Source organism: Boleophthalmus pectinirostris, unplaced genomic scaffold (genome assembly GCF_026225935.1).
Source record: "Boleophthalmus pectinirostris isolate CB_2022bp ecotype Guang Dong unplaced genomic scaffold, ASM2622593v1 HiC_scaffold_9, whole genome shotgun sequence".
Lineage (NCBI taxonomy): Eukaryota > Metazoa > Chordata > Actinopteri > Gobiiformes > Gobiidae > Boleophthalmus > Boleophthalmus pectinirostris.
The window spans coordinates 15,733,431-15,757,287 of NW_026571541.1; the positions used below are offsets into that span (position 1 = coordinate 15,733,431).

Below are 23,857 nucleotides of genomic sequence, written 5' to 3' on the forward strand. Positions count from 1 at the left end.
TTCCTTGCTGAGCTTCTGACATCTGACGAGATCAAGCTTAGATGAGGAGGTTTGGCCACCTATTAATAGCATTTTCAAAACAGTAAACAGTAACATGGTGATCTAAATAAGTGTGTAAGTGTGTATATGTTAGCAGTTATTACCCTATAGAAGTGAAATACCTGTTTTTAATGTAGCCTTATATAGTGGGATTCAATGTATGTGCTTTGTTTTGAAAACGTAATGAAGAATTTTGAACTATTTGGAACACTTTTTGTTACTATAGAAGTTACACTATGAGTTTTGGTTACAGACTGGAAGTGTCCTGACATTGCTCAAAAGATAAAGACATTCAGTTGTTACAGATTTTGGATTTATTTTATTTCTGAAGTTCATTCAATGATTTTGTCATTTTCTATTTGACTACATTTTCATAGTGATGTTAGCCTGGTCATTGGAATAGTATTAACAGTGACAGCAGAAGAAATGCACATACTTGCTCGTGGTCATAAATGATTAAGTTAAAAATTTTATATACTGTGGTAATCACTATACTAAGGTAAAAATAGTAGTATTGTAGTAATTTACTTTACTTGACTAAAGATGTATTCCATATAATTCAAAACTTTGTTATTCACTGTCAAAGGGCTGAGGCTGAACTTTCTCACTGTACAATTATCTCTGTATGAATCATGCGTGTTACTGTACACGTGTGAGAATACATTGGCACACTACATTTTATTGTGTCAAAAGTGTTGAAACAGTTTATCAGAGGTTAGTAGGTATGTTGGATGAAGTTTGAGTTTAGTGTGTGCAGATAGGGACACACATGGCTGCACAGTTCTGGGTGTTGTTTTCACGTCTGTACCCCCTCTTCATGTTAGAGCTGGAGCACAGAGGTGTGACACACAGAAATAGGACAGATCCACGCAAACTGCTTACACCATGGTCCTAGAGGAATGCTTATTTGGTTTCTCAAGCTCCTTAAAGATTAGGATATTTCCGCACTATGGTTACTGCATTATGAATTTATAATAAGCATTCCCTGAATACAAAGACTTGCCTTTATTACGGAAGTATCTCTTTTTAACAGAAAAAAAAGCATACAATAGGTCTAATGTTTTTTTGTTTTTTTTCATCTTGTATGTTAATGTCCAAATGCATTTGTTTATTGTTATATGTATTCTATGTATTGTGTGTGTGTGTGTGTGTGTGTGTGTGTGTGTGTGTGTGTGTGTGTGTGTGTGTGTGTGTGTGTGTGTGTGTGTGTGTGTGTGTGTGTGTGTGTGTGTGTGTGTGTGTGTGTGTGTGTGTGTGTGTGGGTTGCTGCTCTAAAATGTATCTCTACTTCTATGTGCAAAAAAATACTTAGACAACTAATAACTCAAAGAATGTGTCAAAAATAGCTATAAAAAGTTCCTGTATATATAAAAAGTTACATTAGAATAATAATAAAGTAGGAACTTAGCATGTAGTATTACGGAGCACATAATGAGTAGCAGCAGCACTAGTAAAAGTACATGTACAACCAAAAAAAAAAAAAAGGTTTTTCCAGCCCTATTTATAACATACCTAGGCCTATAGCAGCAGTAACAGTTAACAGCATTATAATATGCTATGCAAAATACAAAACTAATACAAGCTGTGAAATAAATAAGTATATCAAAATTATTCCGGTGTCAGATAGAACAAAATAAATAATAATTATATGACTTGACCATTTTAGAAGCAAAAAGAAATCATTTTTAACTGTGTTTTTGTGCCACATTAACTTTATCATTCTCAAATTCTCAAATCTCATCACATCAAGGATAATGTTTATCCTTCAGAGAATGTAAATTCTTTCACAGACATGTCAATAATTATGAATAATGTTAATATTGTGATGTTTCATCTCACAACACAAACGCTATAAATTTTGTATCACATTTGAAAACAAGTTTTTCTTTAAAGCCAGTGATGGACATTCCCCATCTGTGCTGACCCCTCTCTCCCTCTCTTCCTCCTTCTCTCCCTCATTGCTGCACAGAGAAGACAGACAGTGATTGTAAATGGGCAGTGGGCAGCTCCTCTCCTCAGCCGCTTGAAGGACAGCTCACAGAGGCACAGAGGTTAAGCTCTCTAAGATCTAAGAAAATACTCTCTATCCCCTCCAGCAGATAAAACAAACCCTGCCACGCCTAGAAGAACGCAGCCAGAGCAGCACTCTGGACACACGAGGTCGGACAATGACACTGCATGGTCTGGACTGTGAAAATGAAATCGCATCCACAGAGACTAAATATAACATCCAAATGTCCTGTAGCTTTTTACATAACAAAATTATGCTTTTAGTTTTCATTCGGTGGCACAAAATGGCTTCTTTCTGTGTTGGCATTATCTTATCTAGATAAGGATAGGGGGAGGTTGCTGTGTTGAGGGTGCAGTTGGACATACTGTTGGCACACTGTGCTCCTATGTCTCTATCAGTATGCCTGTGTACATCTATACAAACAATGCTTCCCACCTGCATGTGGCACGCATATTTCATCTAGTCTGGATATTTCTTTTTGCATTTGTTCTTTTCAGGTTAAAAAGAGTTATTTAAAGAACACTTATTTTAACCATATTATATTGTTGTCCTCTCATAAAAACATGCCTGTTTACGTACTCAAAAAAGCTCTGTTTGCATTTGGGCAGTTTTGTTGCATCATAGGTAAAAATCTGGACTTCTCCTAAGCCCATATGCCATCACTAGAATCATTCTGTAGTCAAACTGTGTTCACAACAAATGCATGTCTCTATTAGCGTAACATTCATGGGGGATAAGGACTTCATTTGTTTACTTTCTGATTGTTCATTCCCGTCACTGACAGAAAAGGGAGACCCAATGCCTAAATGCCTCATTGGAAACTGAGTATTTTCCAAGACATTTTCAAGTTAGAAAATGTGAAATACTTATCCCAAGGTGAAAGTATGTAAAAGTTAAAAGTAAGCCTAAAGGGAATTAAAGCCACAAGAATGCATAATATGTGTTCCTTAAGAATTTCAGATGGCTAAAATGAGTGGGTTAGCAGACAGCAGTGTGTCAAAATGAAGAAAAAAAAAGAAACATGATGCAACAAAATTTAAGTTTTGCTGTAATTGTCACAAGGTCATACCACTCCCACACTTGTTAATTGTGATATAATAAGTTTAATTATAATACAAGATATGGCTTTATCTGTGTTATCATACCAATTACTGTTTCACCAGAAGACATGTTAATTAGAGCTATGATAGTCGACAGTTCATGTCTCATGAATAGTGGTAGAATGACTAGGCACAAGAATAAACTAAACTCCGGCTCACCCTGTTCTTTGTGCTGTCGTGGACTTATCGATTTCGCAGCTCGGCCTCATATTAAGCAATAAAGCATTTGTAGGCAGAGCTGCCCTTTTCTTTCCATCGCTTCAGCCATTTGTACATCTGTTCACGTCCCAGCGTACCCTCTTAACACCCATTACCATCAGGAGCGTGCATTTTGGGCATCTCCTTAATGCGATTCAAAGACCTATTTCTACATGAGTTGCTGTGGTAACAAAGTTTTCCCTCCTGTGTGATCTGCTGAGAGATCAATAGGAGAGCATTCTTGATGGTGTGGCAGAAAATGCGTGTGCCCAGATGGCCTCCTGAGAGACTATGGCCTACTTAAAGCAGGCTAACACAATTAAGGTTAGGTTTTAATAAATGAAATAAACACTAAGTAATAAGAACCATAAATGAGAGTGTTTGGACCCAGAGGTTAGGACACAAATTACACATCTTTAACACCACTCAGTACGCAGGGAATACTTTTAAATGAAAATTGTGCTTTCTAGCTGACTTCAGTGACCACTTGTTTTAGCTTTTCCAGATTCTAAGAAAATTGGAGTTTAACTATAGCATCATGGGAGAAATAGAGAAAATAAAAGAAGCATGACCCTAAACAATTAAAATTTCACATTAAGGATATTGGTGAGCTGTTAATTTCAGCTTCTTTTGCATATACACATACTCATTGGTACATTAGCTAGCTTCAACTATTTGTCTACAGTAATTTGTAATCAACCACCCCAGCTAACCTCTCCGAATCTGCATTATAACTAGACTGCATAATTTTGTAACTAAATTTAATTGTGATTTTCAATTGCAAATGCATTCATGTTTTCAAATCAGAATTTTGTTTGCTTTTCACGTTTTGAACACACCCAGGAGACCATGATGCAAGATTAGAGGTACTGTGTAACTTTTCTCGTGGAGTGTCCATCACCAACTTCTCTCCGTGGAGATGCTTCCACAATATGGCATTACACTTATTTATCTGTACAGAGACTGTGGGTGAACACTAGAGGGCCAGGTTACAGATTCATCCATCCATTTTCTTCCGCTTATCTGGGGCCGGGTTGCGGGGGCAGCAGTCTAAGCAGGGACTCCCAGACTTTCTTCATCCCAGACACGTCCTCCAGCTCCTCCGGGGGGACCCCGAGGCATTCCCAGGCCAGCTGAGAGACATCGTCCCTCCAGCGTGTCCTGGGTCTTCCCCAGGGCCTCCTCCCAGTGGGACATGCACGGAACACCTCCCAAGGGAGGTGCCCAGGAGGCATCCGGAACAGATGCCCGAGCCATCTCAACTGGCTCCTCTCGACGTGGAGAAGCAGCGGCTCTACTCCGAGCTCCTCCCGTGTGACTGAGGAGCTCGGAGTAGAGCTCCTCAGTTTGACTTAAACACTTGAAGGCAAGTTTTTAAGTCAAATAAAAACCCATGTTATTGAGTAAATGCAAGATGGATAAGTTTATACTGGAACATTTCAGAGCAAGCAACAACATCTCCATGAAGACAAGCAAGTGGAACCTCTGCCAGAAAAGTTACATAGTGCACCGTTACAATAAATATTATACTATAGAGCTCCGGACCCCACGTGACTCACGGTGGGCGGGCCGCCATTTTGGCAGTAAAAATGGATAGCGCCACCGCTGAATTTTTCAAGCCATCGGAGTACTCACTTTAATTCACAAGACATTGAGCTTCAGATCAAAATTAAATGGATTAAACATTGACCGTATAATGCCCCGGGGGTGTTTTTTTTTAAATATTTCCGCTGAAGAAGACGTCCCAGATCCGCAGTACATCGCCAAATGAACCAAAATTGGTCCGATTGACATGCCTCTGTTTCCTGGTAGAACAGCAATACCTCCAATTATCAACACAGATGTTCCCTGTTAAGACCACGGGACATCCTCATCTCAAGAGTCATCATGAACTCGTAAAACACAAAAGCACGGGTAACAGCAGCAGCAACAGCGATAAAGAGGAGCCCTCACCGCAGCTCAGATCCCTCAGGACGGGGTCTGCGGTCTGGTCCTTGGTCCGGAGGCTCCGTCCTCCATGTGCTGGTTCCAGACGGTAGCAAGCAAGACCAGTGCTTGATGGGCTGGGTCTGAGCTGTTCCGTGTCATCGTCTGCACGCTGGTTCCATGCGGGAAAAGCGAGAATGCACTGTGGACTACAGGTCTGGACAGTTCGCTCCGGCTGTCAAGAACTGCGGCTGGTTCCGAGGTGATGCAAAGCATCCGGACAGAAGCGTGAATAGTTTGGTGGGTTATATATATGTTGTTCTGAGCGTCCGACCTCCGCGCTCTTTGTTCCTGGGGAACGTTCTTGTCAGGCCAAGGCTCCTGACACCACTCCCCGCTGTAGCTCCTCTGAGCCCGGCCTGAACCGGAGCTTCTCCCGCTGGTTCAGGACTCTGGTTTGGATCTAGTCCGACTGTAGCATTTCTCACACTAGGCTAAAAGCAGGACATTTTTAAAGTTGAATCAATTGAATAAGCTATTGCCTATTTCCATAAAATTATTTGGTTAATTATAAGCCTAAAATAACAAATGCTGTTTGCTACTTTGGAGCCACACGTTCGCACATTGGTTCTTGCTCTGATCTTTGTGTATTACATTATCTGTATTGGAAAATTGTTGGCAAAATAATTCGGAAATGAATCGCGGCTGCGTCTGGAGAACAATCTATTATTGCGCTGGAGTCGTACAGCGCGAGTCAGCCGATCTGCCGATTACTGCCAAAATGGCGACACCTTGTGCCTGACGAGCCGGTATGACGTCAGCTCCCGGAGCTCTATAAGAGTAATCCAAGAATTACAGACATTTCAGAACATGGTTATAGCACTCTAAATTTAAAATACAATGTTAACATGAAAAATATTATATAATACCTGACGTCCTCAACAGGGGGTTGCAAAATCTTTTTAAAAAGTTTTTTTAATTATTATTATTATTATTATTATTCATATATATATATATATATATATATATATATATATATATATATATATATATATATATGTCTTCATTTTTGAAAGATGAGGATGGTTTTCAGTGAGTTCTGTCTGCTCCTTCACGTCTGTTTCTCTCTCATTATTCCCTTTTCTCTCGCTCCCTGTCAAATTGCAAGCAGCTTTGCGTAGATTTTATCGTTTTTTCTAGGCTACATGTGAAAAGTTCCGTTACAGCTTAACTTTAATGCACAGCGGAACTTAAGCTCCGCACATACTACCGCGCATCGGGAAGGGGTGAGGCACACTTTAAGCAGGCTCCAGAGTCCGCCCTAAACAACCAGCCTCATCTTTATCCATAGAGCAACCGAGAGAGGAGGGGGAGTGAACAGGAGAGGAGGGGGGAGTCATGTCTTTCCTCTTGCTCCTCAGATCAGATCATCATCAATGACCAGAAAAGTTGTCCCATATCAAACTCTTGTTCGTGCGCACTGTGGCTCCTCTCTCATTTAGTCAGATCATTTAAAAAAAGCACACTTTGAGCCCTTTTTCCAATGTCATTGCTCCATTGATCTGGCCTTGGTAAATGGTAAATGGTAAATGGTCACATTTTTCTATAGCGCCTTCTCAGAGTCACTGTGAGTCATGCACAAAGCGCAGCTTAAACTTCAAGCCTGAATTATCTTTGGTCATACTCAGGCTTGTTTCTGTCATAGAACGAGTTTAGGCTTAAACTGGAGATGGAGCTAGATTCAGCTCAGGATTTCAGGTTAAGCCTAGACTTGTTAAGCGACTTCGATGGAATACCCCCCCAGCATTGAATGTAGAATAAGTTTAAGAGTTTAAGGAGCAGAATTGATATGTGAAAACCTCTCTTAGCATCTGATTGGTACCTGTCTGGAATAAATTGTAATGGTTGGGTTAAATAGCAGTATAGTTTCAAAGCCCCAGCTGTCCATAGAGTAAATGTAATCATGTGTCTAAGAGACATGGAACAACTTGTGCTCTGTCTCTGTTCCACCTCCCTGTGAAAATGACACTACACAAAGGCAGGTTTTAATGAGCGCTCTGATTGGACGGTGCTGCTTCATAGATAACGAGGTGCCCTGTTGTCTGTCACACAGTAGCCGGTCCTGCTTATGTGTGTGTGCAGTAGGGAGGGTGCCAGAGAGCAAAAACACACAGTTTTTAGTGAGGCTATATAAGGCTACATAGTGACAGCAGAGCACTACCAAGTCTTCAGTGTTCATGTTTTAGACCATCCTTTGAAGTCCTATCAGACATAAGGATGTGCAAACCATGATTAATGTAAAGCTAAGGAGAAAAGACTCATTTACTGCAGCTCCATAAGCCTACATATGAATCTTACTGTGCTGCATGCAGTACTGAGTAGATTGTATTAACACCAGCTGTTTAGTATTCACAAATGAAAGGCACAGTGGAATCTAAGTGCTATACACACTGGATCTATTTAAAACACAAGTAAGCAGCTCATTCTGCAGCTGACTGGCACATTGGATATGGCAAAGGTTCAAGTGTTCAGCCTGTGGATATGAAGGAGGTAACGTCACTTGTCATGTCGTCACTTTGCTGGCATTACCGGGCTTCTCATCAGCAGTGTTGATGAGCTCAGGGCATTAGCAGTCAAGATGGCTGCCAAAGAGCTGAAACCACTGGTAGCCTGGCATCAGAGCCTCAGTGTTGTGTTCCACTGGGTCCTTTATGGTTATTACAGCCAAGGATCTCTTTTTACTCCTGTCACCACAGGCGTGTTCACTCCAGGAGTGAAATCAATACTGCTAAATGGGAATCAGAGAATCAGGACATCCTTTAAACCTGTGTATCTTCCAGTCATGTTTTCGCTAAAAAAACAAACTACACCCCCGCTTCTCTGCATCTTTTTATTTGCCTTTATGTTGTTCTGACTGGCATGACAGCTCTCGGTCTAATGCAACAGTACATATGAGGAGAGGTGGGAAACAGGACTTTTGAAAAGGTCATAAAATCCTCACACCCTGCTGACAAGTGCCCTTTCTGCCTAGAATTCTCCATTCTGATGGGAATTCAGCACAAGAGAAACATGGTTTATTGTGTGACAGAAAAGACATAGCTTAGTGTTAAATAAGTATGTATGTTGAAATCATTGTGAAAATGTTAGAATTAAAATATTTTAATAGTGATTTGTACATAGGCTCTAAATTGTAAAGTATAATATCCACCACAGGGCTCAGAAACATGGGCCTTTGACAGTGCCGGTGCTGTCTTTTATCATCCCAGGTGCCATTACTCCAGAAAAGCTCCATTTGATTTTGTGATGGATATCTCACAGCAGTTGCAGCAATCGTAACCAGCGTCTGTCTGTTTGCAGCAGCCTTAGATATAAGCCCTGATACCTTTTATTAATCAGAGATCTCTTTTCACTGACTGTCTTTCTTGTCTTGTGCGTGTGCTCCACAGGAGTCTAAGCTGATCGCGATGGAGCGGTTGGTTGTGTGCATGCTCTTGTGTGCAGCTCTGGTCCAGGGCTACAGCTGTCCAGGCCGCTGCATTTGTCAGCACCTGTCCCCCACTCTCACCCTGCTCTGTGCCAAGACCGGCCTGCTCTTTGTCCCGCCCACCATCGACCGCAAGACCGTGGAGCTGCGCCTCACAGATAACTTCATCACCATTGTGAGACGCAAAGACTTCTTCAACATGACCAGTCTGGTGCACCTGACGCTGTCTCGTAACACCATCAGTCAGATCACGCCGCATGCTTTTGTGGGCCTGAGAGCTCTGCGGGCGCTTCATATGGACGGAAACCGCCTGACCGTTATAAAGAGCGACCACTTCAAAGGACTGGTGAACTTGCGCCATCTCATTCTGGGGAACAATCAGATTCATGAGGTGGATCCTAATTCATTTGATGAGTTTGTGTCCACTATAGAGGACTTAGATCTGTCCAATAACAACCTGCGCAGCCTGCCCTGGGAGGCCATAGGCCGAATGATTAACATCAACACTCTCACACTAGACCATAACCTGATCGACCACATCGGTGTGGGGACCTTTACACTGCTGACCAAACTGGTGCGTTTGGACATGACCTCCAACAGGCTGCAGAAGCTGCCCCCTGACAGTCTGTTTCAACATGCCCAGGTCCTGTCCGACGCTAAAGGCTCCAGCTCCTCCACTTTGGCTGTGAGTTTTGGAGGAAACCCTCTGCACTGCAACTGTGAGCTACTGTGGCTGCGCAGGCTGACCAGAGAGGACGATCTAGAGACCTGTGCCTCCCCAGAGCACCTCATGGACAAGTACTTCTGGTCCATACAGGAGGAGGAGTTTATCTGTGAGCCTCCTCTCATCACCAAACATGTTTCCACAAAGCCCTTTGTAATGGAGGGGCAGGGAGTGACTCTGAAATGTAAAGCAGTGGGAGATCCAGACCCAGAGATCCACTGGCGCTCTCCAGATGGGAAGCTGGTGCACAATAACTCTCGTACTATTCTTTATGATAATGGAACCCTTGATATTCTCATCACCACTCTGAAGGATAGTGGAGCATTTAACTGTGTGGCATCAAATGCCGCAGGCATCGCCACAGCTGCTGTTGAGATCAATATGATCCCCCTTCCTCTGTTTGTTAACAACACGGCCCACATGAGGGAAGACCCTGGCCTCTCTGACATCACCATCTCCACCAAATCTGGCAATGACACCAAGGGCTATGACAAGCAGGACAGGAGAGTCATGGTGTCTGAGCTGACCTCCTCCTCAGCAGTTATCCGCTGGCCTTCGGAACGTCACATCCCCGGCATCCGCATGTACCAGATCCAGTACAACAGCTCGGCGGACGAAACTCTGGTGTACAGGTACAGGGGGCACAGGGAGGGAGGGTCTTAAAGAGGGCACACAGAGAAAGGGAGACATCTGGAGCTGCCATCTGCTTAATGCCACAGTGGTGGTACAAAAGCATGACAAGCAGCAAAGATGAAGGATGGTTATAAATCACATTTCTGCTGTCATCAAATACTATACACAAGTTATTATGAAAACATTTAAGTCTTCATTAAATAATGATTATAAATACATAACTGTAATAAAATGTTGGAGAGTAGAGAATGGTTTAAATAAATATTGATTAATGACATTGTTTTTGTATAGTTTTAGATCAGACAAAAATGTCTTTTAATCTTTCAACCCTACATTTAAAAAAAGAAAATCAGTTGTATCTTGTTCATACAAAAGAGCCATGTTAGAATAAATAATTATAAGCCATTTTGTCCCTTTTTTCTCTGATATAATGAGTCACTCTTCTGTATAATTTTATCATCCTGTTTAGCCATGAAGCAGAGGCGGCCGTGTCTTTAGGTGGTACATTATTACCTACAAATGATAACTATGAAGGGCCTTTAGGGAGAAGCAACACGGCTCTAATTATATTAATGTCATAGTGACCCGAAGCCAGTGCCTGGTCTTCTGTGCCGAGCCATCTAATCCTTTTCACTGTAGACAACCGTAACCTCAGGTACTCAGTGTCTGAGCGTCATGCGTCACTCGTCCAAGGGCCTGCAGCTTTTGTGGAATATTGTGTAGTCACTGAGCCATGTCTTCCCTGTTTATCACCTCATAGTTTACCTTTGTTGTCATTTTATACACAAATCCATTGAGGCCTTTTTACTAGCATAATGTGAAGTGACCCGCTCTCCCATCACTCAGCTCTAATGAAGTGTTAGGCCCTTTATGTCTGCCTACCACAGTGACTGATATCTAATGTTACGTTGAGGAGATGGAGATGGCTCTTGTGTTTTGTTGTGGGAAACAGACACCATAGTGTGATTTAATACACCATATGCAAATTGTTGAACAGGAGCGCACATGACTAATTGTCTACATCACCGTATTGTGTTTCTTTGCAGGATGATACCCTCAACCAATAAGAACTTCCTGATCAATGACCTGGCAGCGGGGCGCGAGTATGACCTGTGCGTCCTGGCAGTTTATGATGATGGCACCACGTCGCTAACAGCAACACGAGTAGTGGGCTGTGTGCAGTTTCACACACTCAACGAGGTCAGCCAGTGCCGCTTCATGCACAGCCAGTTCCTGGGAGGAACTATGATCATCATTATAGGAGGGATCATTGTGGCTTCAGTGCTAGTGTTTATTATCATCCTGATGATACGCTACAAGGCCTACAGCAGCCCAGACGACAACAAGAGCAAGTGCAGCTCCAGCATGCACTCCCAAACCAACGGCAGCCAACAGAGGCTGCAGCGCTCAGTGTCCAAGCAGCCCTCTGATGAGGGGCAGGCCCAGGGGCTCAAAGAATGCATGGCTCTGGTCCTACGCGTGGAGAGTGACAAGAAGGACGAGCCCACATCCACCACTGCCATCCTGGAAGTGGAGCTGCCCCCCCTGTCCTCAGAACGCATGAAGAGGAGGACCAGCCTGGACGCACACTTCTCTGGGCCTCCCTCTGAGGACACCCAGACGGACAGCAGCCTGACCGGCTCCACTATGTCTCTGTGCCTCATAGGGCCCAACGCTGGCACCAAAGAGGCTCCTAGGCTCAAGGACAAGAAGAGTGCTCTGGCCAATATGGGACTGCTCCCCAATGATCTGTCACGAACTAGGCACAGATTTTCCTTTGATGGTGGGGATTACTCCATATTTCAGAGTCATAGTTACCCGCGCAGAGCGAGGACAAGGTGGCATCGCTCCACCAACCAGCTCAACACGGAGTCATCCCCTCTCGCAAACAGGAAAGTTACATTCAGCAGCACTGAGTGGATGTTAGAGAGCACGGTGTGAGGGAGGAGCCCTGTAGCCTGTGTGACAGTGGTATGCACATGTACAAACAGACAGAAGCACACAGCCCTGTACACTGCACATGAGACAAGCACATTTACCAAGGCAAATATTGCTGAACTGTTTTCTCCATCTTGGCTCCCTGTCATATTCCCCAGAGCTCTGTCGATCATGTCCTTACTTTATGCAGCAGTGCCTTACTCTAAAAGATGTACGAATGGAGGATGCTGCTCTCTCATAAACCTTCCTCTCTTTCATTGCCTCGCACTCTGACATTTTGAGTGTTTCTTGGATTTTTATTTATTTTTTACTTTTATTTTTCTGTGACATGCCAAGGGAGTGTGATATTTGGATGTGACTGTTTAAGATTAATTGTTTAAAAAATGAGTAAAACACCATCTTCATAAATGTAAAGTGAATGGCAAAGTATTATGTCAATCATGTTTTGGGTTCTTTTTAAAAAGAGAAAAAAAAAAACTTTGCACAGAAGACACGAGATACAAGGACAAGTATCACCACCAGTCTATACAAATAACAGTAATAATGATAAAGAACTGAATTTTACAAATGACCATTTCTAATGTTAGCATAGGGAGGATGGACTTGGAATTTCCTCTATGGTGGCCAGACTGTATGATGTTGAATAGGTATTGTGTATAATAATGGGTACTGTATCTGGCTGGTCTAGATAAAAGACAAAAGATACATATATAAGTATATTAAAACATTGGTGTATGTGTACTAACTATGTAAGTAAGTCATATGTCACATGACTTTTTACAAAGCATTTGGGTGTTGGCTGCAAGTTTTTACATTAAAAACCTGTGTCATCACACCTCTTCCTATTTAGTATGTCAAGGTTTGGGCCATACTATATCCCTCGGAAAAAGGGAATAAACATTTTTGTGTGGGAATCTGGTGTTTCCAAGCTGTTTTTTTTTTTTTTTTTTTTACAGTGTACCTCAACATCAGCCATGCCGAGAGTCCACTGCAGCAGAGGGACACATGAATCCAGATGATAAATATTTGATGCCTGCTGCACACTATTTATAAGATTTGCACTTCTATGAAAGCTGCACAACGGCTGTGGAGCAGAGTGGACTCCCGGGAACATGACAGCCCGTATGTGATGCTGAATTTAAATGGTGCTGTGCTGGAGTACAATTTATAGGACAATCCACTAGGGGGAGACATAACTAACTCATAGTCACTTGGGCTACAAAGACAATGCATGCATTTGAAAAATAGTATTAGCCCCCTGTTGAAGTACGTTTGGTTGACAAATGTCTCATACATTTTATATATTGAAAAATTTACATTGACACTAGCCCGTTAAAAAGCAAATTTTCTGATTTCAGTTTTTCTATGTATGCCAAAGTATAAATACACTCCAGTAAATACTTAGTGTTTGACGACTAAACAGAAAATCTTATTTATGCATTAGTGAAATTATGGTGTTTTAGATGCCTTTAATAGAATTTAGTCAGTTATTTTTAAATATGTTCTCATATTATTTATAATTGGCACAAATGTTGCATAGTTGTTACTGAAGCAGTGTCAGCAGTAGAAACATCATCCCAAACGATCTTGTCAGTTTGTGCTTTTGCCATTATTTACAGCAGGTACAAAATTGGAACATGTGCAAGTTTTATTTTACAGCAAAATAATAAGTATTTCTGTGTGCTTCATCGTGTAAGGATTATTCAGTCAAACTAACTAAATTTGCTTAGCTCGGAGCCTCAGGCCGCAGCCTGTCTTAAAGATTGACCCGGACAGCAAAACCAGCTTACATTTAGAATGGAGCAAAGTGTGTAGTGTCTCATCAGCACTTCTGACGGAGCAGGGAAAAACTGCTTTGACACGACTAAGGGGAAATTTTCACTCCACAGAGATTCCACTATATATTTAAGGCATAACAAGTAATGTGTTTGGGAAAATGAGTAGTGAAGTGTGTAGAAAACTTTTTTTTTCCAAAGAAAAATTTATTATGTCTGCAAAAATAATGTTTCTATGAATACAATTATTAGTTGTAGTTATTTAATTTTTTTAAAATAATGGCTCTTTTCAGTAAGATTCACATAATTTGTTTTAATATGTATTTCAAGTTATGGGGTCATATAAAACAGTATAACAACAAAGAACAACAGTTTTTGTGCATTTAAAATTCATCCTTAATAAGCATGTTACGTCATTTCCCTTTAAGGTACCCACTTACTACATGCTTATTAACTCTAAAGTTGTTTTCTACACCAATGTCAACACAGATTTAGCTGCCCAAGTATTGCTTTCTTTATTCCCTCTCCAAAATGGCCAGTTGCAGCCAAGCTTAATGCAGCCCACTCTCTGCAACTCGGAGAAAACACTTAGCCTATTGACACAGACTGCGAGAATGGCTTTAGGCTTTTCCAGCACACAAATAGTTTACCAGTGGGCTTCCTCGTGCAACATTTCTTTATCGAAAAACCCAGATGGCACCAACATTGCTTGTTGCCAGGTTTGTTTAAACAATCGCTCTTTGGCGTTACTACTTTTTCAAAAGGAGAACAAATGTCGTCTGGCAGATGTAACTGAAAGACACAGACAAGTGACAAATAAAACATTGTCATTCATATTGGAGCAACACAATATTCTGCTGGTCCAAGGGTGGAAATGGTTTTGACATATATCCAAAGATGTGACTGAAGGAAGGCTGTCTGAAGGTTCACAGCTCTTTCCTCTAGCAGTGAAGTACAGAGTGCCCCCTCTTTTGCAGTAGTCAAGGAGCAATTCTGCAAATCACTACATTTATTCACTTTGATCAGGAGCGGCTTCCATAGAGGTGTATCCTTTGCATCACAAAAAGAACTGCTGCAGACTGGATTTGTCAGGATGTAACTAAACAGCAGAAGTCCTTTTTCTATTCATAATACATTGCATAATTTGATCTTTGACAGGTGGGATCAGTTTTTAAATCTTTCCTACGAGCTTGCCCTAATAACCATGCTCTCAAAATGTTTAAATTAACATTCTCACTAAGCATTATTCTTTACTTTACTGCATTGATTTTTTTTTTCTTTTACAATGCATATTGTTTTTGAGTTAACATTGCTCCACTCACAGGGGGCATAAGGCTGTGCTTTGCAGTATTTTTTTTTTTTATAACTAAATCAATCAAATGAAAATGTTTTTATAGTTTTGTTTCACACTGACTTTAAAATAATACAATTTAAAAACTACATTGCAACAATAAACATGAAAACCTTTCAAGTTGGAAATACAAGGCCTCCCAGAGAGGTGAACATCCCAAAGAGAAAGTCACTGATCAAGGAATGAACCTGCAGCCTTCCCATTTCCTTTAGAGGCAGGAGGTATACGCCCCACTGGCTCTGCCCTGCCGCCTGCTGACTCCACTGCTGTACTGCGGGCTCTGAGCTACAGTGATGCTGATGAGATATTGCAACAAAGAACGCCCATGGAGAAGACAGACAGCTCAGGTTTGTTGATATCTAACAAAATACAATACATGTGTGCAGGAAACAATCTTCAGTGCTGTGGAGTTACACAACAGGTTGCAGTAGTTTTGAGCTTGCTACTTGCATATCTCAGTCTCCAGAACTTCCATCTGAGCTGTCCTCTCCTGTTGCTCTCCAATCTTTCCTCTTCCTTTTCTTGGAGTCTGGTTCAGAGTCAGAGGGTTTGGGAGAAGCTTGCTTGCGTTTCTTTCTCCTGTAAGAGTGTCTCTCTTTTTCTTTCTCACTGTCACTGTCCACTGAGCTGCTGTCAGAATCCCTACATTTTTTCACACTTTTCTTGTTTTTATGTCGACTTTTGGCCCTTTTTCTCTGTCTGTCTTTAGCAGTTCCACTGTCATCGCTTCCACTGCTCCGGCATCCAGCTTTTGTTCGCTTGCTTTCCTCTCCTTTTTTCTTCTTTTTCTTTTTTTTCTTATGAGAGGATTTTTTGGAACGCTTTGATGGTTTTGCTTCTTTGCCAGATTTGGATTTTTTTACTTTTGTCCTGACCATTTTCTGTGAATCACTGGAATTGCTAGAAATGTGAATGAATATTTTATTAATGGCACATTATTAACTTTCTAAATAAATAATTGGGACAAAAAATATTTACATTGCTTCACCTGTCACTAGTGAACTCCTCTGGGTAGAGCTCTTTAAAGCCACTGTGTCCCCATCTGTAAAAACATTATATGAGATGAATTACCTGATTTATTACATTATATTATTTAAAATGCTTAAGTGCAGATTCAGTGTTGTACCTTTCTGGATCCTTAGCTTCAAACTCATACAGTTGTTTAGTCCAGTATCGTGCCTCTCTGTCGTCATGCTCTGAAACTCTGCTTCTGCTGATGTGTCTAGATGGATCAGACTCTTGATCACAGTGCATATGCCCCCTGGAAAACAACCATCAACACTGAATGGATCACAGAGATAGATGAGGCCAATCACTCTCTCAAGTCCTTCTACAATATAAGACCAAAACCCAGAGGAGCTGGACTATGTGGCCCTTACATTCAGCAGCTTTAAATTAAGCTGGGACATTCACAGGTCCTACCTCATACTGGCAGCTGCTGACAAATGTTTGCGTTGAGGCGTTTGGAGCTCCCACTCTCGCATTTTCCACATTTCCGTCTCCTCCTGGATCTGCAGCGGTTAAACAACAGTAAGTACTATTTATATTTCTTTTAAAGTGCTACTACAGCATGTTTCTGTTTATTACTAATCAATTATTCCTGTAATCTGTATTGCATATAAGTGTGCACGATCGTAGCACATAGAATTATTCATTTGTGTTTTCATTAATAAAATGAAATGCAACATGGACATATGTATTACAGAGTTTACACAGTGCACCTTTAAACTGGCAATACAAGGTCAAAGTTGAGTAACAATTAGACCAACAGGCACAATGTTTTAGCAGAAACTGCATTAATTAAATAAAAAAAACTATGCCATATTAATTACAAATAAATTACAGGTTTATTGTGGGCTATTGTTGTACAGGTCGGCACTACCTTGTTGCGTTATTGGGACGTATAAATAAAATCACAGATAGTATTTTCAGTAGTTTTTTCAAAAGTATTTTCAACAGAAGACCATAACAAACGCACCTTGTTGTGTGCATCTGTGTGTCGGATCACGTTCCTCAACAGCGTCTTTCCCATCGGCTGTCTCGACATCTTTCTACCCGGAGAAGATATACAATGCTGCTATGTCAAAAGATAAGAGTAAATATTTATTTTGATACCAGTATTACAGCATGAGTTAGTGGTGAAACTCGTACAAAGCAGTGCATGGACTACAACCATTTGTTAGCCTAGCGCATTAGCTTGTATATTGACGCGAAACTATGAATATCTAGCCAGGACACTTAAACAGTCTAATGTGCAATGACTGATGAAAGGTTTCGAAGGCTTAATACCTTAATAATGTATCCTTAAATATGAGAATTAAAATAAAAATAAAACATGTCCTAAAATTACACCGGCAACTTCCGCCTTTAGTGCACGCGTAGTTGTGTCGCGCACGATGACGTTTAGCTTTTCTGAACTATAATTGGACGTGTGGCCTTTTTGTTTTTCTTTTTCTTTTTCTTTTTTTTTTAACACTGCTGCGATCAAATACATATGCAAAAAAAAAAAATAAAAATCGATATATCAGTATTAATTAATTAATTTGCACTCGGGGTTAACCCTAAACCCTTAATATAATTATTTTCTTCTATGGCTTGGTCAGCAGCTGTGCCCTTGGTGTTGCTGCCATAATGAGGTTCTCTTAATGTTGTAAGCCAATATCTATTTTTAATTCTTTTAGTTATGGGCTATATTGATTTGACCTCCATTGTTATACACATGTTCGCTTTATTACAAGGTACAGTCCAGACACTACATAATGAAAACAGTAGAGGTGGGAACCCCTTGGCTCAGAAGTCGATCGCCATAGATGGATCATCGTAATAAGCTTCTTATTGTAAGTATCTTGACTTTATAAAGTGAGACCTTGAAGTCTTCTTTTTGTCTATAGCTATTTTTCTTATGGCTTCTGTTTACCTTTGTATATTTACTTTTTAACAGTAGCTGCACGTGATCTGCCTCAGTCAGTTATTTGCAATTTACATAGGAAGGAAGTAGGCTTAATCCTTTTAATTATTATTATTTTTTGCATAGTAATAAATAAGATATGCAGTGTAGGCTAAGTTGTCTAAGGACTTATCGTAAGAAAATAAAGTTAAGTGTATGACTGGGCGGTGAAGTAAAAGTAAACAAAAAGCATTCAGTATAAACTTGTCCCACTTACTCACTGCCATTGTCAATGAAAAAGGTCTAAGCTGATGACTGACTATTTAAATGCTTGGATTAAATTTGAATTTTATGAATTACTGCGCTGTAATTTCAACAGATAACAGTTATTATAGTGATTTGACACAAGGGTAATAAGAATATTACAGTCTGCTATATTTGTTTACATTATCACTCTTTATTAAGATGTTTGTAACACATGATATAGATCTAGAAATGACAGTGACTAATGCAAAGTGTCAATAGTCAGACTCACTTCTTTTGAGCCAAATATCAGTCGCAGAGGTATCTGAATTGTATTTGACAACAAAATGGATGAGAGTCTCAGCGGTGAATCTTATCACCTTGTGCTGCTCTAAGTATATCTCTTTGAGGTCACTGAAATAAGAAATTGGATGGGTAAGTCTTTTTGAGCTGCTACAAAAACAGTTTACATTCTCACTCCACAGTGGCTACACAAACAATGTGCCTTTCTTTTGCAACTCATTTGATTTACAAATTGCCTGAGTACATTGTCCCTGGGGCCAAACGACTGCCTTCACCACAGCTCTGAGATGACTTTACTTTCAGTCTCAAAGTCACTATTTTATTTATAATAATAAAAAAAAAAATCCACCCATTCCTTCAGTAAAACTTTGTGAATTTGTGGAATCTGTTTGTAATTTGTCATTGTTATTCTACTGAGTATTGCAAACAGGGTACTGTATTTCAGAATGTCGATCTAAAGTCAGTATCTGCTTGTTCTTTCTAGTTGAAGGACAGTTATTATTCACCCAAAAAGAAAAAGAAAAAAGAAACATTCTCCTTCACTTATGTTAGTGCTACAACCAGCACCTTTGCAAATGTTCCTATTAGCCCATATGTTAGGGTCACAGCCGCACCACCACTACTACATGACATGATTACAGCTCTTGCTACACACTTGCCCCAATATCAAAATGTAGCTAATTTAGAAATGTAATGCAATATATCAGGGTATAATTTATGAGATAAAACATAATATAATAATAAATAAATAAATAGTTTTTAGTTTTGTTTATTTGGGCTTTTTATTGTTTGTTTACATTACATGCATACATCATAGGCTGCAGCTATTGCTTATGAGCACGAGCACCTACTCCCCAATATCTTCATAAATATAAATATATATATATATATATATATATATATATATATATATATATATATATATATACACATAAATTGTAGATTATATGTAACTTATCCGCATTACAGTTCAAGCTGAAGAAGAGGGCGGAGGAAGGACTTTTTCCCACCCAGTCTCAGTGTGAAAGAAGAGAGCTGTGGGGGGAGGGGACACCTACCCAGACACAACCATGTCTGACATCCACGCGTGCTGAATAGAAGCAGGGCTGCTACAAAGAAACCACAACCAAAGCAGAGGACAGAGAGACGGGGGAAGGGTGGGAGGGGATCGGTGTGTGAAAGATGCACAAGGGCTGCATCTCTCAGAGTCCAGGAGAAACAAAAAAACATTGTGTTGTGAAGGGAGGCTGAACCACCAGGCGCAAGCAATGAGAAGCCGCTGAGCACAGCCTCCTCCTTCTGTCTCCCTGTGTGAGTCCGCCTCTGCCAGCTGATCCCAAGCCCTGCGATGATTTAGAGGTATGCATTATGGCTTTTCATTAGGATTTGAGTCTTTTGTATTAGGAATATGCTTCTGCAGAGGATTTGAACATGCTGTTACTTGTGATTGAACACAGTGTGCGGTGTGCAGACTCCCCTCCCTGCTGCCCCTGGCTGTGTTTGGGCTATGGTCCTGACTCAGAAGCAGAGCATCACCCAGATGCGGCTCTGTGAATGTAGCGGAGGTTAAGTCTGTGACAGCAGCATGGGGGCCAAACAGATGAAATGGTGAGTGCTGTTTGTTCATTGCTATTGCTCTGTCTGCTATCGTTCTTGTCTGATACAGAGTGCCACATGTAATAGGCCTGGCAGCAGATCATTTTAATCAGCAGGTGCTGTCTCTGTGATAAAGGTGCATTCCCCATGACAACATGACGTTAATGCTCAAAGCTTATTGTTCAGTGTTCAGAGCAGGAGGTGTGGGTGTGTCCCTGCATGTTTCTGTGCAAGCTCAAGGCTGCTATTGCCTAGCAACGGCCAACTTCCTGTAGCAGATCATCCATTTTATCCAAGAATTACATTAAATAAATTATTGCTTTATTAAAACAGAACTCCATCCAATATTCCAGTATTTACTCATTCAACCACAATACTTATCATTATCATTTTGATTATTAAATGTTAATAATGATAATAATAATAATACAATTCTGCACATTCCACTTGTTATTCCTCAAGTCTGTACGGATTGCAGTATGTTGTACTGGCGTTACAGATAAGTGTGTAACATCAACAGTACACATTTATTGAGTTGAAGCCTGAGACTATCTTGAAAATGTCATCGTCTGCAATGGCAAGATTAGTTGTTGGCTTTGATCCCCTTTAGACAAACACTAAGGAAGAATCAATGCAGCGGGAGATAAGATGCTCACGTCTTGTTTTTACATGACCCACTGGAATTAATCTTGTTGAAAAGACAGCAAGAACATCCTGCAGGAGGCTTCTTAGATCTAAATTTGGATTTCTGTTTATTTTTTATTTCACAGACATTTATTTATGAACTGTTAAAAATGCAAGATCAGCAAAAATAACATAGTACATCTGTAGGCATGAGCTGTTTTTAGCTTTTGCAGACTAGAGCCTTTGGATAAGTTGAAAATCCTATTGCTCCACATCTGGATCTCACTGCATATGTTTGGTCACGACATGTTAAACCGTTCAAATGCCCCGGCCAGCAGAGATTTCAAGGCTGTCTAAACTTAGCCTCAGACGCATACTTACCACTCATGTATTTGTAGCTTGAAGACCAAGGATATGATTTGCTGTTCCACCCTTCACATTGACTTGTTTTCCATTTAGAAATCAAACTATAATGGACTTTTCCCTCTAAAATAGAATAATGCTTTAAGGCACTGGGCATACTGTCTTTCTTTAAACAAAACCAAGTGGAGATGACAGCTGCTGGGGGGGCTTTTTTCTGAACTCACAAAACACAAGCTACACAAGCCATTCACAAAGTGTACTGCATAATGTTTTGAAATTATAGCCAAAGGGGGAGTGAACTATGTCAAGAATTTCCTGTGTGAAACATGACAGAGTTGCACGCATTCCTTCTTGGACTGTGGTTTTCGAAGCAGTATCTTAATATTAATGTTATATTTAGAAATTGTTCAAACGTAAATGAAAGAAATAAGGCTTCAATTTTTTGTCCAAGTTGTGTAAGACACTATTTTTGTGTGGCACCATAGGGGATTATTTCTGTATTTCTTTTTCATGTACCTTGGTCTATTTATGTCATATCATCAGGCACGAAATGCAAATGAACTCACTGCTGCTTGTACACGCCATCTGTTTCAGCCTCTCCTCAGCCAGCCCTGCACACTCTCCTAAAGAGGAGTATGTTATCACCCAAACCACAGATGGATCGAAAGACGAAACAGCCAATGATCTCTCCAAGGTCCAAGGAGAATATCACGAGGACCAATCAGGAGTTACAGAGAAGAAGTCGGCTGCAGGTTGGGACCCATAACCCAGTACAGAATACACACTGCAGATTACTACTAAAGGCAAAGGGTGAACTCCAGGCTTACAGTGTTAAAAGAATCATATTGGAAGAGGGACGGTGGGCATGATGTAATTTTCATTAAAGGACCCATATGGCACGATTTTCTGAGATGTTATACTGTTGTTTCCTCATCGCAAACTTACCTGGAGTTGTGTTTTGTTTGAGTCACACATGTTTAACTAAAAAACCCTGCATATTGAGTTATTCTCTCAAACAGAAAACACTTGTCATGTCACGTGGTAATACACGAAGTGCTCCACTGTGTTTTTAAACTCCTTACACCTTCATTTGGATGATTTCAGCCCAGGAAGTGCCAATCTCTACTGCACTAAAGTTAAAAGGTAACTCTTAATTTGAAAACGACTGCTTTGTGACATCACATAGTGGAAGAGATAAGCTTTCTAGCTGTAGATAACCTAATAATAAAGGATCGCTCAAACATGTTTGAATGTAACAAAACACAACTCCAGGTATGTTTTTTAATGAGACATTATAACATGTCTTAAAACTCACAAAAAATAATTTTGTGTGTTTTGGACCTTTACTGAAATGAAATGGTTGATATTGAGAACTAAATGTTTACTTGCCTAACAGAAATCACTAACAAATGCGTTAATACTATTTAATTCATATTTATATTATGCCTATTTGGTGCATGTAATCAGGAGTTTTCATATAAACAATAATACACATAACATTTCCACAGCAGTAACATGGAACTAATTATATCTGCATAAATACCCTCTTTCATTCCCTGGTGTGTCTGCTTCTATTTCAGAGGAGGTGCTGCTCTGTGGCTTGTGCCCATCCCTGGGGCAGGAGGGGCAGGAGGGGGGTCAGGAGGGGGATAGGTCCTGGGTGGAGCAGCTGGATGCCCACCAGGAGCAGCTGGAGAAGGAGATGCATGAAGCACGGAGGATGGTGTTTCGCCTTCAGGTATTTGAGCAACTAATAGACCCAAACAACAGCTCTCACATTCACAAAGCATGAACACAGGCTCTGCAGAGGTACATTCAGTCTCCCATACTACATACTACATACTACATACTACACACTACATACTACATTTCACACATTAAAGGTCCTATATAGCGCAAAATTGACTCTTGTGAGCTTTAAACGTGTTAGAACATTGTTACCTCATCAAAAATATCCAGCGTTTTCATTCACACATATTCGAGTAATCCTAGTCTATCTACATCTCCAAAGCTCAAAATGGTCTGTACCTTGTAATCATTATTTCAGTAGAGATAGGCAGTTCCAGGGCTGAAATCATCCAAATGATTCGAGTGAAGGTATATGGCATTTAAAAACACACTGGAGCACATCCTGTATTACCACATGACCTTACAGAGTGTTGTTTTTTTGTTGTTTTAGAGAAGAACTCACCCTAAATACACAGGGTTTGGGTCTTAAACAAGTGTGAATGAAGCAAAACAAAACACTGGGTATGTTTAATGAGGAAACAACATTATAACATAAATCAAAAAGTAAATATGAGCCCTTTAAAGTTCTGTCAAAAAGTCATGGGGACATTGCAATTCTGAATTAAAAGTTCTTTCCTTTCTTCTCCCAGTAACAGTACATCTGTCTATCACCTACATTAATCAGTTGCTCATGGCCTATTTCTGAAGTTAATTAAATATATATAAGATCAAAAACTATTTCTATGTTTAGGTCACTGTTAAATTACACCATTTACACATCTTACTTGACTAATTGGAATTAAAAGTTCTACATTCATTATAGAGTAACTTGTCTACTCTCTATCATGGCCATGAGATGACCACCTACACATAATCCTTTCTATCCTTACATAGAAAAGTCAATATAAATTGACTTTGACCTCAAGGCTCAATC

The 23,857-nt window shown here is 40.4% G+C and overlaps 2 protein-coding genes and 1 long non-coding RNA gene across 4 annotated transcripts in view; 2 read left to right on the forward strand and 1 right to left on the reverse strand.

The window, feature by feature from the left end:
- The window catches only part of lrfn1 (leucine rich repeat and fibronectin type III domain containing 1), a 33,794-nt gene extending 21,738 nt beyond the window's left edge, over positions 1-12,056 (forward strand). The window contains exons 2-3 of the mRNA XM_020928685.2: positions 8,721-10,114; positions 11,162-12,056. Of these exons, the coding sequence (XP_020784344.1) occupies positions 8,739-10,114; positions 11,162-12,056 (2,271 nt within the window). The 5' untranslated portion in view covers positions 8,721-8,738. The remainder of the gene's footprint in view (positions 1-8,720; positions 10,115-11,161) is intronic.
- A 2,070-nt stretch (positions 12,057-14,126) lies between these two features.
- nkapd1 (NKAP domain containing 1) lies at positions 14,127-17,581 on the reverse strand. 2 transcript variants are annotated; one of them, XM_055147922.1, is made up of 6 exons: positions 17,469-17,581; positions 17,158-17,253; positions 16,602-16,690; positions 16,306-16,440; positions 16,168-16,221; positions 14,127-16,079 (listed from the first exon to the last, which is right to left on the reverse strand). In XM_055147922.1, exons 2-6 carry the CDS (start codon positions 17,224-17,226, stop codon positions 15,635-15,637), a joined length of 792 nt encoding a protein of 263 aa, XP_055003897.1. In that variant the 5' UTR covers positions 17,227-17,253; positions 17,469-17,581; the 3' UTR covers positions 14,127-15,634. The 2 variants fall into 2 exon arrangements, with proteins under 2 accessions (XP_055003897.1, XP_020784352.1); XM_020928693.2 differs by having other exon boundaries at positions 17,158-17,256; positions 17,469-17,568.
- Positions 17,582-17,738: 157 nt separating this feature from the next.
- On the forward strand, positions 17,739-22,840 carry LOC129407282 (uncharacterized). Its single transcript, XR_008631472.1, has 6 exons — positions 17,739-17,829; positions 17,918-18,016; positions 19,582-19,971; positions 20,070-20,220; positions 21,790-21,947; positions 22,776-22,840. It is a non-coding gene; the product is annotated as an uncharacterized LOC129407282 (long non-coding RNA).
- Positions 22,841-23,857: the final 1,017 nt, after the last annotated feature.

Bases quoted from the DNA above. Each gene is read 5' to 3' on its own strand.
- nkapd1 (XM_055147922.1), bottom strand. From the start codon at position 17,226: ATGTCGAGACAGCCGATGGGAAAGACGCTGTTGAGGAACGTGATCCGA. The intron at 16,691-17,157 runs GTGCGTTTGTTA...TAACCGCTGCAG, and splicing joins ACACAGATGCACACAACAAG to ATCCAGGAGGAGACGGAAAT. The intron at 16,441-16,601 runs GTAGGACCTGTG...GTTGTTTTCCAG, and splicing joins TCAGCAGCTGCCAGTATGAG to GGGGCATATGCACTGTGATC.